Source organism: Pleurodeles waltl, chromosome 5 (assembly GCF_031143425.1).
Source record: "Pleurodeles waltl isolate 20211129_DDA chromosome 5, aPleWal1.hap1.20221129, whole genome shotgun sequence".
In the NCBI taxonomy this organism is placed as follows: Eukaryota; Metazoa; Chordata; class Amphibia; order Caudata; family Salamandridae; genus Pleurodeles; species Pleurodeles waltl.
The window spans coordinates 290964061-290978067 of NC_090444.1; the positions used below are offsets into that span (position 1 = coordinate 290964061).

Consider the following 14007-nt stretch of genomic DNA (forward strand, 5'->3'; position numbering starts at 1 on the left):
ATGGGCCTGTGGCTTACTCAAGGCTGGAATTTAAACAACATAGAATGTGACTTGTGACATTAAGGTTTGGTTGTAATACCCTGGTTGGTAATACTATGCTGTTGTGACTATATTGCTGCTTAGTGTTAACACTGCACTCTTGGTAAAAAATAATAACAATAATAAATGCAATTTAAATTTTAACGTTCTACAGATACTAAGTGAATATGTGATATTAGGTGATAACTACTGCTGGAAAAAAGGCAGGTGTGAATTCCTAAGAAAGTGATAAAAAAAAAAATACATTAAATGGCTGTAGATAGGTATGCACTGGCAAATATAGTTGAATGGCAACTCCATAAATACCTTTTAATTCTGATATTTGTTTCCAAGTGATAGTTCTAGATAAAGTTTGATAATCCTAGAAGTGAAACATATTGTTATTATGTGCCGTTTCCTTCATAATCTACAGTGAGGCTAGAGGTAGTGTGCGTTCATGCTTGTGATAAATTACATCCTTGTTCCTGGTATTTCTTAGTCTCTCTTTACTGGGGTTTAGGAAGTGAAAAATACACCGGGATAATGGAAGAAGCAGTTTGTTGCTGAATTTGTATAAGAAAGCAGTATTGGATGTAAGGTAGGTATGGATCAGTAACAGTCACTATAGGCTTTGCAGGAACAGGTAGGAAACTACTCACTTGTGTGATAAATTCCCACTTCACTAGGACAGATTGAGTGGGGGGAAAACAAGATAAGTTATATCTGAGGTTTACCTCGATCAGGTTTGTTGCCCTCTGTTCGCTGTCTCTGGGATCCTTCCGAATCTAAGGAGTGCGCTGTCAGCGTCCCGGTGAGGCGCAGGTTTTAAGAAGCCTAATGTCAGTCTTGGGTCTATGTTTGGGAATTGAATTACCAGGATGGCTCGGAAACTGGTGGTACCATCTTTGAGTGTGGTTATTGAAGATACTTACAGGGTAGATAGGTCTATAGCGAAAAGAGTCTTTGGTCATTTTATATGTGGAAAACTGAGTTTATTTGAGAGAGTTTATTATAAGTGGCTTTATTGTCTAACTTTAGTTGGGGCACTCAATTAGTAATTATTGTATCGGTTGCCCTCTATCTGTAATTAATTTCTGATGCTTTAAAGTTGCTTAATATGATAAAATTATGTAACCAAGTATTCTCTTGATCTATTAAACTCCTGACAGGTTCTTTGATGTCTATCACTATATCGTAAAAAGTATTAGGACAATGGTACAGAACAATTAGTGTTATCTGTACACATGTTTATTATGTAGTTGTTGCTATAAACAAAGCAAAAATTAGATATTTTAAATATATCCATGTCCAGTAAAAATTACTACCTCATACATATTCACATGTACATGATTAGTCAAATTTCATAATGAATACAGTTCATGACAGTCCTGTTGAATAAGAAGTATTACCACATAGATGTTTGTATGTGCATTGTTAGTCAATTTTGTAAAGATTTCAATCCATGATAATCCTGATACCCAATTTGCCACCATAAGGCCTGAACTGAATGATATAGAATCCCCATACCTATTAGTGCATGTTCTTTTATTTTGAACTGGTTGAGTTTCATATTCTGTTATTATGATGTTATGTGGGCACCCCATTCGTTTAGAGATATGGGGTAGCATCTTAAATATCGAGTTCTCATTGTATAGATTGATGATTCTACAGTTCAGTTATTCAGTTGTGAGTAATTCAAAGTACCCAATTATATAATTCTGCTTCTTTCTAAAGACCTAACTTTACTGTATTGAACTTCAGTATTAGTTCTAGCTGCTGTTTCCTTGGGGTCATTTCATGAACACCCCCCAAGGTTGTTTTATGACATTAGCGTTCCCATGAAAGGTGAATGCTGTTGTTGCTGGTGATGTTTTTCATAGTGCTCAACCAATGGTAAAGTGATTATCATTTTTCTGGATGTTCCAATAAAGTTCCTGTGTTTTTTTTTTTTTTTGTTTGTGATCTTATGGTACTCCCTATACAGGTTTTGTTACAGAGGCATGTGAATTTTATATTACATATAAACTTTCATTGTTCATTTAGTCTTTCATATCTTATCGTTGTCCATTAATTGTCAATTCTGGTTTGTTTTTTCAGAGTTTGCAGATTGACCAATTTTTGCATGTGTAAAATCATATTGGTTTGTCTAAAAAGTTGTAAATCTTGGATTTGTCGTCCAAGATGAATGATCGATATTACATTTGTTGCAGATTTGGGGCTCTTTTGAAGCTAATCTGAGGGTATGTCTCAATGCCGTCATGGAGCTGCGAGCTGTTATTCGGTAGTGGCCAATGTTTTTAGGAAATATTTTTCTGAGATGGTGATGACCATTGTTGTATTCTGTAATGTAGCAGAGCTGTGTTTGTGAGCTCCTAGTATTATTTGTGTCTTATAGGAGATCAGTTCCATTGATCTGTTTAACTTCCTGCAATGTTTGAGTCAGGAGTGATGGGTCATAGCCCCTTTTTCTTAGTAACTTGCAGTAGGAAGGAAGACTTTCTGCAACAACACAGATTTTCTTCTTGCTCTGCAGAATTCTCCCCAAGGATATTTACAATGGTAGTTTTGGGTTGACAACTAGTAACACATAATAGGCAATTAGATGTTGTTGTCTTTCTGTGCATTTTAATGTGCAGTTGGTTATTTTCGATGTATTGTGTCAGATCCAGATATTAATTTTGCCAATTAGAAATTGCAGATGTTACCTTGATGCTGCATCGGTTGGTGGATAGTTCCTTGATGTAGTGATGTTTGTGGACCTTGCCATCTCAATAAGACATCATCAATGTATCTGCCCCAAAAATGATGATGTTGGTCTATTTTTCATATTTCAAATTTCAAATTCCAGAGCCAGTATTTTTCTACTTCCACCGTTTGTATAGAGGCATATGGGGGGCAGATTTGGCCCCCATCATAGTCCCTTGCTGTTGTAAATAGATGTTGTTAATAAATGAGAACAATTGGTTATTTAAACAATACTCCAGCATTTCTTTAGTGTTCTAGTTTCTCTCCAGAAAAGCTACTGATCTAGTAGCTAAAGCTTTTCCAGTTGCCTCCACACCACATTGGTAGCTTATTGAAGTGTGTAAACAAGTAACATCTATTGTTGCCATTACGTACAATCTGTTGTCCAGTTTCTTCAGGACATCTTTCCTGTTTTGAATATAGGATGGTAAGTTCTCCATGCCAGGTTGCATTTTCTAAACAATGCGTTCCCCTAGTCTGAAGCTGATGGAGTTGATACCTGCTATGATGGCTCTGCTACTTAGAGGGAAGCATGGTTTGGGTATTTTCAGAAGTATACACATGGTGGCCATCACTGGGTGTTTGATGTAGAGGTATTTTTCTTCAATGGTGACTGAGGGCCTTATCCTACAGCTTGGCGGTCCCGGCGGTTGTAATCCATCTGACAGGGCATTTCTGCAAGCAGCTCTGCCCTGGGGAATAAGAGTCCCCATCCACCAGCCTTTCAGCTATGGAAAGGCTAGGGGCATCGGGGGCGGGGCTGTTGGTCCCTGCACTACCCATGCACTTGGCATGGGCAGTGCAGTGTCCCCCATGCTCGGTCCCATTGCGCATTTCACTGCCTGAATTACAAGCAGTGAAATGCGTGATGGGTGCTGCTGCAACACACGCACCAAAACATTGCCGCCAGCTCAATTACAACTGGCATCAATGTTGTGGTGACTGTTCCGCTGGGTCAGTGGGTGAAAATGCTGTTTTCGCCAGCTGGCCTAGCGGAACACTCCTAATATGGCGGGCAAAAGACCTCATTACTGGCGATCTTTTACCTGCAGCAGCTTTGGCGGACCTGTGAAAGGACCGCCGAAGTCGTAATGAGGCCCTAAGTCTTTATTGTGCTATCTGTCAAGAAGGTTTGATAGCCTTTTCTTAATGTTCAAAGTAAGTTTGCTTGGAAGTTTTTTATTGTCTAACTTGGTTAACTTCCTCTGTATCGAGAATTCCACCATTACCTTCTTTATCTGCCTCCTTGATGGTTACTTCTGGATTATATCATAACTTAGTGTAGGAAGTTGGCTCTGTATATACTATCTCAAAGTGATAGTGTGCACAGAATCCAAGGGTTACCCTTAGAGGTTGATAGTGGCAAAATTAGATAATACTAATGCTCTATTTTGTGGTAGTGTGGTCGAGCAGTAGGTTTATCAGAGGGCAGTGTTAAGCATTTGTTGTACACACAGGCAATAAATGAGGAACATACACTCAAAGACTTAACTCCAGGCCAATACATTTTATATGAAAAATATATTTTCTTATTTTATTTAGAACCACATATTCAAGATTTGAGATAAGTACATGAAATGCAAAGTACTTTACACAGATAAGTATAGAACTTTGATTCAAAGCAGTAGTACACACAGTTTTAGTTAAAATGGCAATAAGCTATTTTAAAAGTGGACACAGTGCACAAATCAACAGTTCCTGGGGGAGGTAAGTTTGGTTTCGTTTTTCATGTTAGTAAGGCACTTACACAGTCAGTCTCCGTGAGCATAGGCAGCCCACCGATGGGTGTTCACGGCAACCCGAAATCCACTGCACCAGCAACACAGGGCCGGTTAGGTGCTGCGGTCAAAGGAGGGCACAAAACACAAAGGCGCCTATGGATAACAGGGATTCTCTGGTTCCGGTCTGCTGTCAGGCTAAAGTACCTACGTCCTCGGGGTGCAGACCAGGGGGGTTTTGTAGAGCACTGTGGGAGCACAAACAGGAACACAAAGCACACCCTCAGCGGCACAGGGGCGGCTGGGTGCAGTGCTCAAAGTAGGCATTGGGTTTGCTATTGAAAGCAATGGAGGGACCCGAGGGTCACTTAAGCGATGCAGGCAGGGCACAGGGGGGCTTCTCGGGCCAGCCACCGACTGGGCTAGGAAGAGGGCTGCCTGCTGGTCACTCCTGCATTGGAAGGTGGTTCCTCTCGGTCCTGGGGGCTGCGGGTGCAGTTCTTGGTCCAGGCGTCGGGTTCCTTGTTACCAGGCAGTCGTAGTCAGGGGAATCCTCTGGATCCTCTCTGCAGGCGTTGCTGTGGGGTTGCGGGGGTGGGGTCAACTCTGGGTACTCACGTAGTCGCCTGGGAGTCCTCTGTGCGGTGTTTGTTCTCTGGAGCTTGAGCCGGGGGCGTCTGGTGCAGAGTGAGAAGTCTCATGCTTCCGGCGGTAAGAGAGAGTTCTTTGGAAGTTGCTTTAAAGTTGCAAAGTTGTTGCAGTTTTTGAACAGTGCTGCTGCTCTCTGGAGTTCCTTGGTCCTTTGGGTTCAGGGCAGTCCTCAGAGTCCTCAGAGGTCGCTGGTCCCTGTCGGATGCATCGCTGTGCAGGTTCTTTGAGTCTGGAGACAGGCTGGTAGGGCTGGAGCAAAGTCAGTTGTCGTCTCTGCAGGGCTTTCAGGTCAGTAGTCCATCTTGTTGTAGGTTGCAGGAATCTGATTTCCTGGGTTCAGGGTCGCCCCTAAATACTAAATTTAGGGGTGTGTTTAGGTCTGGGGGCAGTAGCCAATGGCTACTGTCCTGGAGGGTGGATACACCCTCTTTGTGCCTCCTCCCTGAGGGGAGGGGGGCACATCCCTATTCTTATTAGGGGAATCCTCCAATCTAAAGATGGAGGATTTCTAAAGGCAGGAGTCACCTCAGCTCAGGGCACCTTAGGGGCTGTCCAGACTGGTGGGTGGCTCCTCCTTGTTTTCCTCATTATATCCTCCATCCTTGCTGCCAAAAGTGGTGGCAGTGGCCGGAGGGGCGGGCATCTGCACTAGCTGGGATGCCCTGGGGTGCTGTAACAAAAGGCATAAGCCTTTGAGGCTCACCACCAGGTGTTACAGTTCCTGCAGGGGCAGCTGAGAAGCACCTCCACCCAGTACAGGCTTTGTTCCTGGCCACAAAGTGACAAAGGCACTCACCCCATGTGGCCAGAAACTCATCTGGTTGTGGCAGGCTGGCAGAAACTGGTCAGCTTAGCACTAGGAGTCAGACTGATATTCAGGGGGCATCTCTAAGATGGCCTCTGGGTGTATTTTACAATAAATCCCTCACTGGCATCAGTGCGCATTTATTGTGCTGAGAAGTTTGATACCAAAATTCCCAGATTTCAGTGTAGCCATTATGGAACTGCGGAGTTCGTATTTGACAAACTCCCAGACCATATACTCTTATTGACTACCCTGCACTTACAAAGTCTAAGGTTTTGCTTAGACACTGTAGGGGCGTAGTGCTCATGCACTTATGCCCTCACCTGTGGTATAGTGCACCCTTCCTTAGGGCTGTAAGGCCTGCTAGAGGGGTGACTTACCTATGCCACAGGCAATGAGAGGTGAGCATGGCACTCTGAGGGGAGTGCCATGTCGACTTAGTCATTTTCTCCCCACCAGCACACACAAGCTGTGAGGCAGGGTGCATGTGCTGAGTGAGGGTTCCCCAGGGTGGCAAGACATACTGGAGGCCTTAGAGACCTTCCCTGGCCACAGGGCCCTTGGTATCAAGGGTACCATTTACAAGGGACATATCTGTGTGCCAGGGCTGTGCTGATTGTGAGAACAAATGTACAGTTTAGGGAAAGAACACTGGTGCTGGGGCCTGGTTAGCAGCGTCCCAGCACACTTTCAATCATAACTGGCATCAACAAAAGGCAAAAAGTCAGGGGGGTCACCATGCCAAGGAAGGCATTTCCTTACACTCAGTTATTGCTTTTTGTTTGTCGTTGATTAGGTTGGATGTTCAATATTTGCTCTTGTGTGTGTATTTTTTGTACTACTTCTCTAAATCTTGTTGAACTCCTGTATAAAATCGATCAATAGAGTTCCCTGGTGGTAAAGTTAGTTTAAATGTATGTTTTTAGGTGAACTTACTTTCCCATGAATTGGAGGTATTGATTTCTTCTTCTTTGGCTATTATTTGTAAGCCCTTGATTGTACATATTTTTTTTTTATTTAACTTCCTAGACCCCAATAAGGAGAGATTAATAAATACCAGGAACAGGGAGTTAATCACAAGTATGAGTGCGTGCTACATGTAGCCTCACTGCTGATTATGAGAGAAAGGGCACCTAATGATATGTTTCACTTCTAGGATTATAAAACTTTACCTAGAACTAACATTAGGAAACGAATACTGACCGATTTAAAAGGTATTTATGGAATTGCCATTTAACTATATATATATATATATACAGTGTATGCTAATCTGTATGCTAATCTATAGCCATCTCAACTCATTATATTTGTATGTTGTATCACTTTCTTGGCAATACGGCACTGCCTTTTTTTTCAGCAATAGTTAGAACCCAATATCACCCAATCACTTAGCATCTGCACAAAGTTAAAATTTAAATGAAAGCTTTTCTTTTTTTTTTTTTTTTTTCTTCAAACCACGGATTCAGTGTTAACCCTAGCTGGCAGTATATTCACAACAGCCTGGGATCACCAACCAAGATATTACAACCAAACTAGAATAGCTGTCACAAGTTAAATTTTATGTTATTTACATGCCAACCTTGAGAAATCCCCAGGGCTGTATGTCGGAGAAAGGGGTGAAACACGTTTTGGCTGTATCAGAGTTTTATGATACCCACATCCTTTTTTTCACATCTAAATATAGCATTGGGATAATAAGTATATCTAATCTAGGTATATAGTATGAGATTCAGTTGGAAACATATAGACCCTCCTTATGACCCTGGCGGTCTTCTGACCGCCAGAGCCACGGTGGCAGTTTCACCGCCAACAGACTGGCAGTGAAGACCGCCACATTATGAGTGTGGCATCCCACTCATACCGCCATGGCGTTTAGACCCGCTGGGCCAGAGATGAGCATCTCCGACCCAGCGGTCCAATGAAGACTGCCGGCAGTATTTAGGGCCAGCTTTCCACCAGGGTTTCCGCTGTGGTAGCACTGCCACGAAAACCCTGTCGGAAAGGCTACCAGTGACAGGGAATTTTTTCTCTGTCACCGGCAGACAACTTCTGGCACCCCCCCTCCCTACAGCAAGCACCAAACCCCCCTCACCCCTTCTCCAAACCAGGACGCCCCCATCCCTCTTCAGGTGCAGTGCCCCACTCCCCCTCCTCCCCCCTCCAACCCCCCCCTTTTCAGGTACAGCACCACCCTCCCGCATACATAAACACCGAAATCCAGACGCACCCCTCATACAACAGTGACATACACGCATACATACACGCATTCACTCACATACATCCATACATGCATTCACTTCAACATTCATACACACATTCAACCACGCATACACACATACACGCAGACAACACCCACTTACACGCACACACAACACCTCCAACCCCCTCCCCTGTCGGACACCCCACTTACCTTGTCCGGTGAGGTCATCCGGCAGGGAATGGAAACAGGCACTTCCACCACCGGCATCGCCCCGCCATCAGGACACCACAACGCCATATTACTGCTCATAATACGGCAGGCGGAGTCCTTCTGGTGGGCTGGGCCAAAAATGTGGCAGAAATCCTGCAGTACTCTATATGGTGGGCAGAAGTTGATATCCTAGACAAATTGTTTGAAGCACCACAAAGGCATCTATCTGTAGGACAGATCATAGATAGTAAAAGTTAGATCAACGAATTCTGAAATGGTAAACTGTCTGCTTTTATATTCCATGTGGAAACTCCAATCTACAGAACAAATGCAAAACTGACTTCGATGTGAGAGGCCTCTGTACTTTGCTTGCCATCTTCATGTCCATGATTTAATAATGTTAACACCTGCATTAGTTTTGTTAATAGCAAAAGGTCAGCTTCCTATACAGAAACATTTATCCATAATAATACCAGTTTACTTATTTATATCACTTCACCCTGTCTGAGGCATTCCATTGGGCAGCTCTAGTTTCATTTGGATTTTCACAGAGCCCCAAGTATTAGGAAGGCTTGTGTCTCTGTACATAGCGCAGTATGCATTAATCCCATCCCTTACCGACATTCACAGATGCAAGGCTTTCTGTTAGGTGGACAGTCACAATGCCCAGCCAGTACAGTCTGCAAGGTAGGAGAAATATATAAGGTATAGCAGTAGTCCAACAACAGTTGCGATTATGGCCCTGGCTTAAGTCACTTTGTGTTGCTCGTTGTAACTTGGCTGTGTCTGCATTATAAGTTAATTACAGTTCTTTGATCTATTATTTGTTGCATAGACTTGCGGATCAAAAGTTCTTCCGATGTTCCCAAGTTGGAATTTTGCAGACTGCTATCTGAAAGAAATCGTAACCTGTATAAAAATTGTACTATATATTATCTATCCAAGATGAATGAAAGTGTAACTCTGTCAATTAGTTACATCTAGTCAAAATAATGACCAATATGAAAACTAGGACTAAAGCAACATAATAAGGAACCTACATATATATTTTATTTTACATGATTAATTGAGGTTTAATGCAATAGGACTGCCAATGGTGGTGCAGAGTATGCAGGATTTTGAAGAACAGATATTCACACCTGTCCTTGACTGTCTTAATTTCTCTTTTCCTGCAATCTATTGATTACCCATGTTTCTCACATTTTTTCAGGAGACAAGAAACTGGAGAGTGTCGTGCTCAGTAAAATGAACTTTGAGTCTGTTGTTAAAGATCTGCTTCTAGTTCGTCAGTACCGGGTTGAGGTTTACAAAAACAAAGCGAGCAGTAAATCGAGCAAGGATAATGATTGGCACTTGGAGTATAAGGTATGGTGTTCTTGCCGCTGGTCGTAAAGCTGCTTCACCTCTCTAAGGCAGGTTTAGATCCCTGCATGTTCACTTTTACTTCTAAAGCAGATGGGTTGCACACTGAATCCTAGTGAATTGTTTTTGGGAATATTATTATTTTGCACTGCACTCCTGGAATTCATGCTAAAGATCCAATATATATATTTTTTTATTTCATATTTAAGCTGCTGCTATGTATGTGTGGTTTTAGTATATTTTTTTTTGAAGAACGGTGAAGAATGAATGAGGTTTTTACCTTTATGGCTCACAGATGTATGAGGACATTCTGGGGCAAGGGAAGGTAATTGGTTGCTGGCTCTGGGTTATGCCAAATTTCCCTTGAATTGGTCAGCACAGTCCCTCTCTTTCGCTTTCTCTGTGTGCTAGAGTAAATTGCATGCAAAAACATGCCTGTTCCTTAAAACAGAATTATTTATATATATATATATATATATATATATATATATATATATATATATATATTTTCAGACGTATGGCATCTGATGACTACAGATGTGGAGGTGTAGACTGATATTTAACAACATTCATCAGCTTTCCACTTAGTTTCTTGACACAAGTTCCTGCGTTTCAAGTTGCAGTGCGTGTTGTAAATATCCCCTGATTACATTTTCCAATTGCCTTATTTTATAGGCTTCTCCTGGAAACTTGTCCCAGTTTGAGGAGATTCTCTTTGGCAACAGTAATATGTCGTCAGCAGCTGGAGTAGTGGGTGTGAAGCTGTCTGTTGCTGATGGCCAGAGAGTCGTTGGTGTTGGTTATATTGATTCTACTTTGAGGAAGCTGGGAGTGTGCGAGTTCTCTGATAATGATCAGTTCTCGAACCTGGAAGCATTGCTGATTCAGATTGGCCCGAAGGAGTGCGTACTGCCTGGCGGGGAGACTGCTGGAGACATGGGCAAGTTGAGACAGGTGACTACATAATCATTCAATGTCTGTTTTTATTATTCTTTAATATTCGAAGTGCTTACATAGCAATATATATCTCTTGCTAGGAGAACTTAGGAAATTCAGTCAGTTACCAATGGTCATTGGGGACAGCGGTGAACACTGGGGTCTTGAGCTATCTGGAGCAACACTGACTAACCAGGCCACTATAGAGAGCCACTTCACTGAAGTTTGCTGGTTTTAAGCTTAAGGATGACATTTTCTGCCTGCCAGATTGGATTAGAGGGTCCTTTAACAGTGAGATTGAACAGGCCTGATTAATTCCGTTTCTCCACAAGCACTTCTGTTTGCAATTGATATGTGAGCGCAGGTGTGAAATTCTGTGCTCCACAATGGTATTGGAACAGGCTGCAGATCACATAAGGCCAGGCCTGGATTGTTCATGAAATGGTTGGACTGTGGTTCCCTAAAGTTCAGAAACTGCGGTGTTTCCTGGAACCCCTAAAAGATATAATTCAACAATAAAAGCAATACAGTTCAACACGGTTGTCAATTAAATGATTAAAACCAGACATGAATGTGTATGAAACCAAAACAGTAGTCACTGTAGTGCCTGTAGGGAGTTTTAAAGACATTCAGTGTTAATGTAACATATCTAGTTTTAAAGGAAAACAGTCATTACCAAACTGTAGGTAAATGCATAAATGTTTAAGATGAATAGTACTACTATTTGTTTCTAGATGTAACCAGTTCACCATGGTAAGATGTGTGTCCCCTTTAGTGCCATGACCATCAGGTTACTTTTTTCTTCAAGATGTAACTAGTTCACAATAATAAGATGCCTGCCTCTTCTCAGTGCCTCTGGTTCTGGTGGCTCCGAAATGCTGAAATTCTCCTTGGATACTTTTTAAAAACAAATTCTTGCAGTCTTAATTTCTTGAGACCCAAGCTCGGCACTCACACTGGACACCCATCTGTCTTTGCCTTGATACATCCTCCTACAGAACATCTCCAGAAGCATTTAATCTAGAGAGAATGTAGGAGAACCTGGTGATAAGAACTCAAGACAGTCTTACAGTAACTGTGCACTTGATGGATTATGTTGGTAACTTCCCTCAGAGCGTCCTTAATCTTCCTCCAATCTCAACTAGCAAATCAGAGAGGACTGGCTACTTTACACCAGTGTTAAGACATCACTCCACCACAGTAGTGGTGTCCTGCCTGTGGGGATAAGAGGAAACTGTGGTCGTGAAGAATATAAGATTTTTGAGTTTGCTGATAATTCAGTCAGTGGTGGAAGGGGGGTTATCATTGACCACTCCCACGTCTAAATTATTATTATTTTTTTTCCCTCTGTATGCTCATCCATTCTCTACAAAGCATTTGACGGCAATTCAGAAGCTGCTGGAACCAGTTCCTAGAGAGCTAGTTTTAAAAGTAGATATTGAATAGGGCTTATACTTGTCATTCTTTGCAGTAGACTGAGGGTCAGTCAACTATCTTAGTGGTTCATCTCTTCAGTCTGTTCCAACCTATTTATTTAGAGGGTCTCCAAGCAGTTTTAACTGTACCTTCATTTTGTGACTTACTCTGTACCACAGTTACCAAAGACAGTCACTGTGCCTGTGCTTCTTGCCTACTTGTTTGTTGGAGGGATTCCCTTCTAACTGTATTTAGGCAGCTGTTGGCAAGGCCCTCTAAGGCCCTCTTCTTAATATTACAGGGGTTCTTCAACAGATAAATTGCCTACTTTTTTCACTTGTAAAAAATATTTTAAGTGTTTTAGACTGCTAGACATTCACTTCTGCCTTTTTAGTCAGTAACAATGTACTTTTGATTTTTTACATTCACAGATTGTTCAGAGGGGTGGCATTTTGATCACAGACAGAAAGAAAGGAGAGTTCACAACAAAAGATAATGTCCAAGATCTAAATCGTTTATTGAAGCCCAAAAAGGGAGAACAAGTAACCAGTTCTGCATTGCCAGAAATGGAAAAGCAGGTGGGTAAACACTGATAAATCAACATTAGCAAATTGCACGTGGATAGAACTTGAGCTAGTGATTATGAGTTGTAGTGTGTGCTGAAAGAGTGAGTTTTAAATACAGTGTTCAACAGTATGCAAAATTGATTTATTTCCCTGGGCCAAGAGCTGAGAATACATGACAACTGCCCTTCTTCACAGCCTCTCTAGCAACAAAACCTTTTGAAGACACAGTCTGTAGATGCCTATTTGGTAAGTGGGATGGTGGAGAATTAACAACAGATCGTTGTTCTTATCGCCAGTGACAAATTGATTTCATACGCCAGTGAAAATCATTAAATCTTTCATCTGTCTTCATGCAACTATCCATAGATTTTTTTCAGCAAAGTGGAAAGTACATATTAAGTCTGCCCATTTTCACTTGCTCATTGTAGCAACACCTAGTTTAGAGTGGTTTCCTTTGATTTCTTAATATTGCCTCCCTGTCTTTCACAAGCCATCAAAAGCTATTCTGAGTGGCAACTTCATTGGTTTCTTCTGATGAAAGTCCATTCTGCATTATTTTGATGTAAATTAGATCAGCAAGGATATTACCATTTGTCATTGTAAACATACTATTTTAGTATTTTTTTGTATATACATATATATCATCACATATAACAAATCTCAGAAAACCTATCTAATTAGCAACTCAAGAAATAAAACAATAACAATAGAACTATATATTAACCGGAGGTTAAGGGTGCTAGAGGGGCAAGGTAATAAGAGTATGTGGCCTAAAACGGTGAACTGAACTGTTTATCTAGCTGTTTAGCAATGGGGCAAATTTTTTAAGCCATCAAAAAGAACTAATGCCAGCCTTATTATGGTTCTTATTTTTTCTGTGCCAAAGTGATATTTTAAGGGCGGAGTACCTCTTCATATTATTTCTGGTAATCTGGTTTTTGTTAGAACCTAGTCTTGTTTTCCCTTGTGACTAAATCTTAGCTCCACATGGCCCCCAAAAATTGCTTAATAAATAGCTGCTATAAGACATGCAAGCGCATGTTTCAACTTCTTCCCTCCTCTTCCATTTCGCTTTCCCTCACTTGCAGTATTCTAAGCACAAAGCAATATTCTGGACCGTACAGCACCATAAAGTAAATCCCATTCCATCTGGTTTCCAGAAGCCACCTAACCTTGTTTTTAGCAACTTATGATTTTAAGCCTGCTCATCAGTTCTTACTCAAGATTGCTCGCAACATTTCATTACCCAGCCACCCACTACGCTGCTCAACCTTTTTTCAGACACCAGGAAAGACTGTTTTTTTGTTTTTGTTTCGCCCTGTTCATCTGTGCTTAATCCTTTTTTGATTCTTTTTTTCACCCCACATTTTTATTGCTTAT

General features: G+C 41.6%; 1 protein-coding gene across 1 annotated transcript in view; it reads left to right on the top strand.

Annotated features, from left to right (window-relative positions):
* The window catches only part of MSH2 (mutS homolog 2), a 530159-nt gene that overhangs the window by 11531 nt on the left and 504621 nt on the right, over positions 1-14007 (top strand). The window contains exons 2-4 of the mRNA XM_069234037.1: positions 9558-9712; positions 10385-10663; positions 12493-12639. Coding sequence (XP_069090138.1) covers positions 9558-9712; positions 10385-10663; positions 12493-12639 — 581 coding nt within the window. The remainder of the gene's footprint in view (positions 1-9557; positions 9713-10384; positions 10664-12492; positions 12640-14007) is intronic.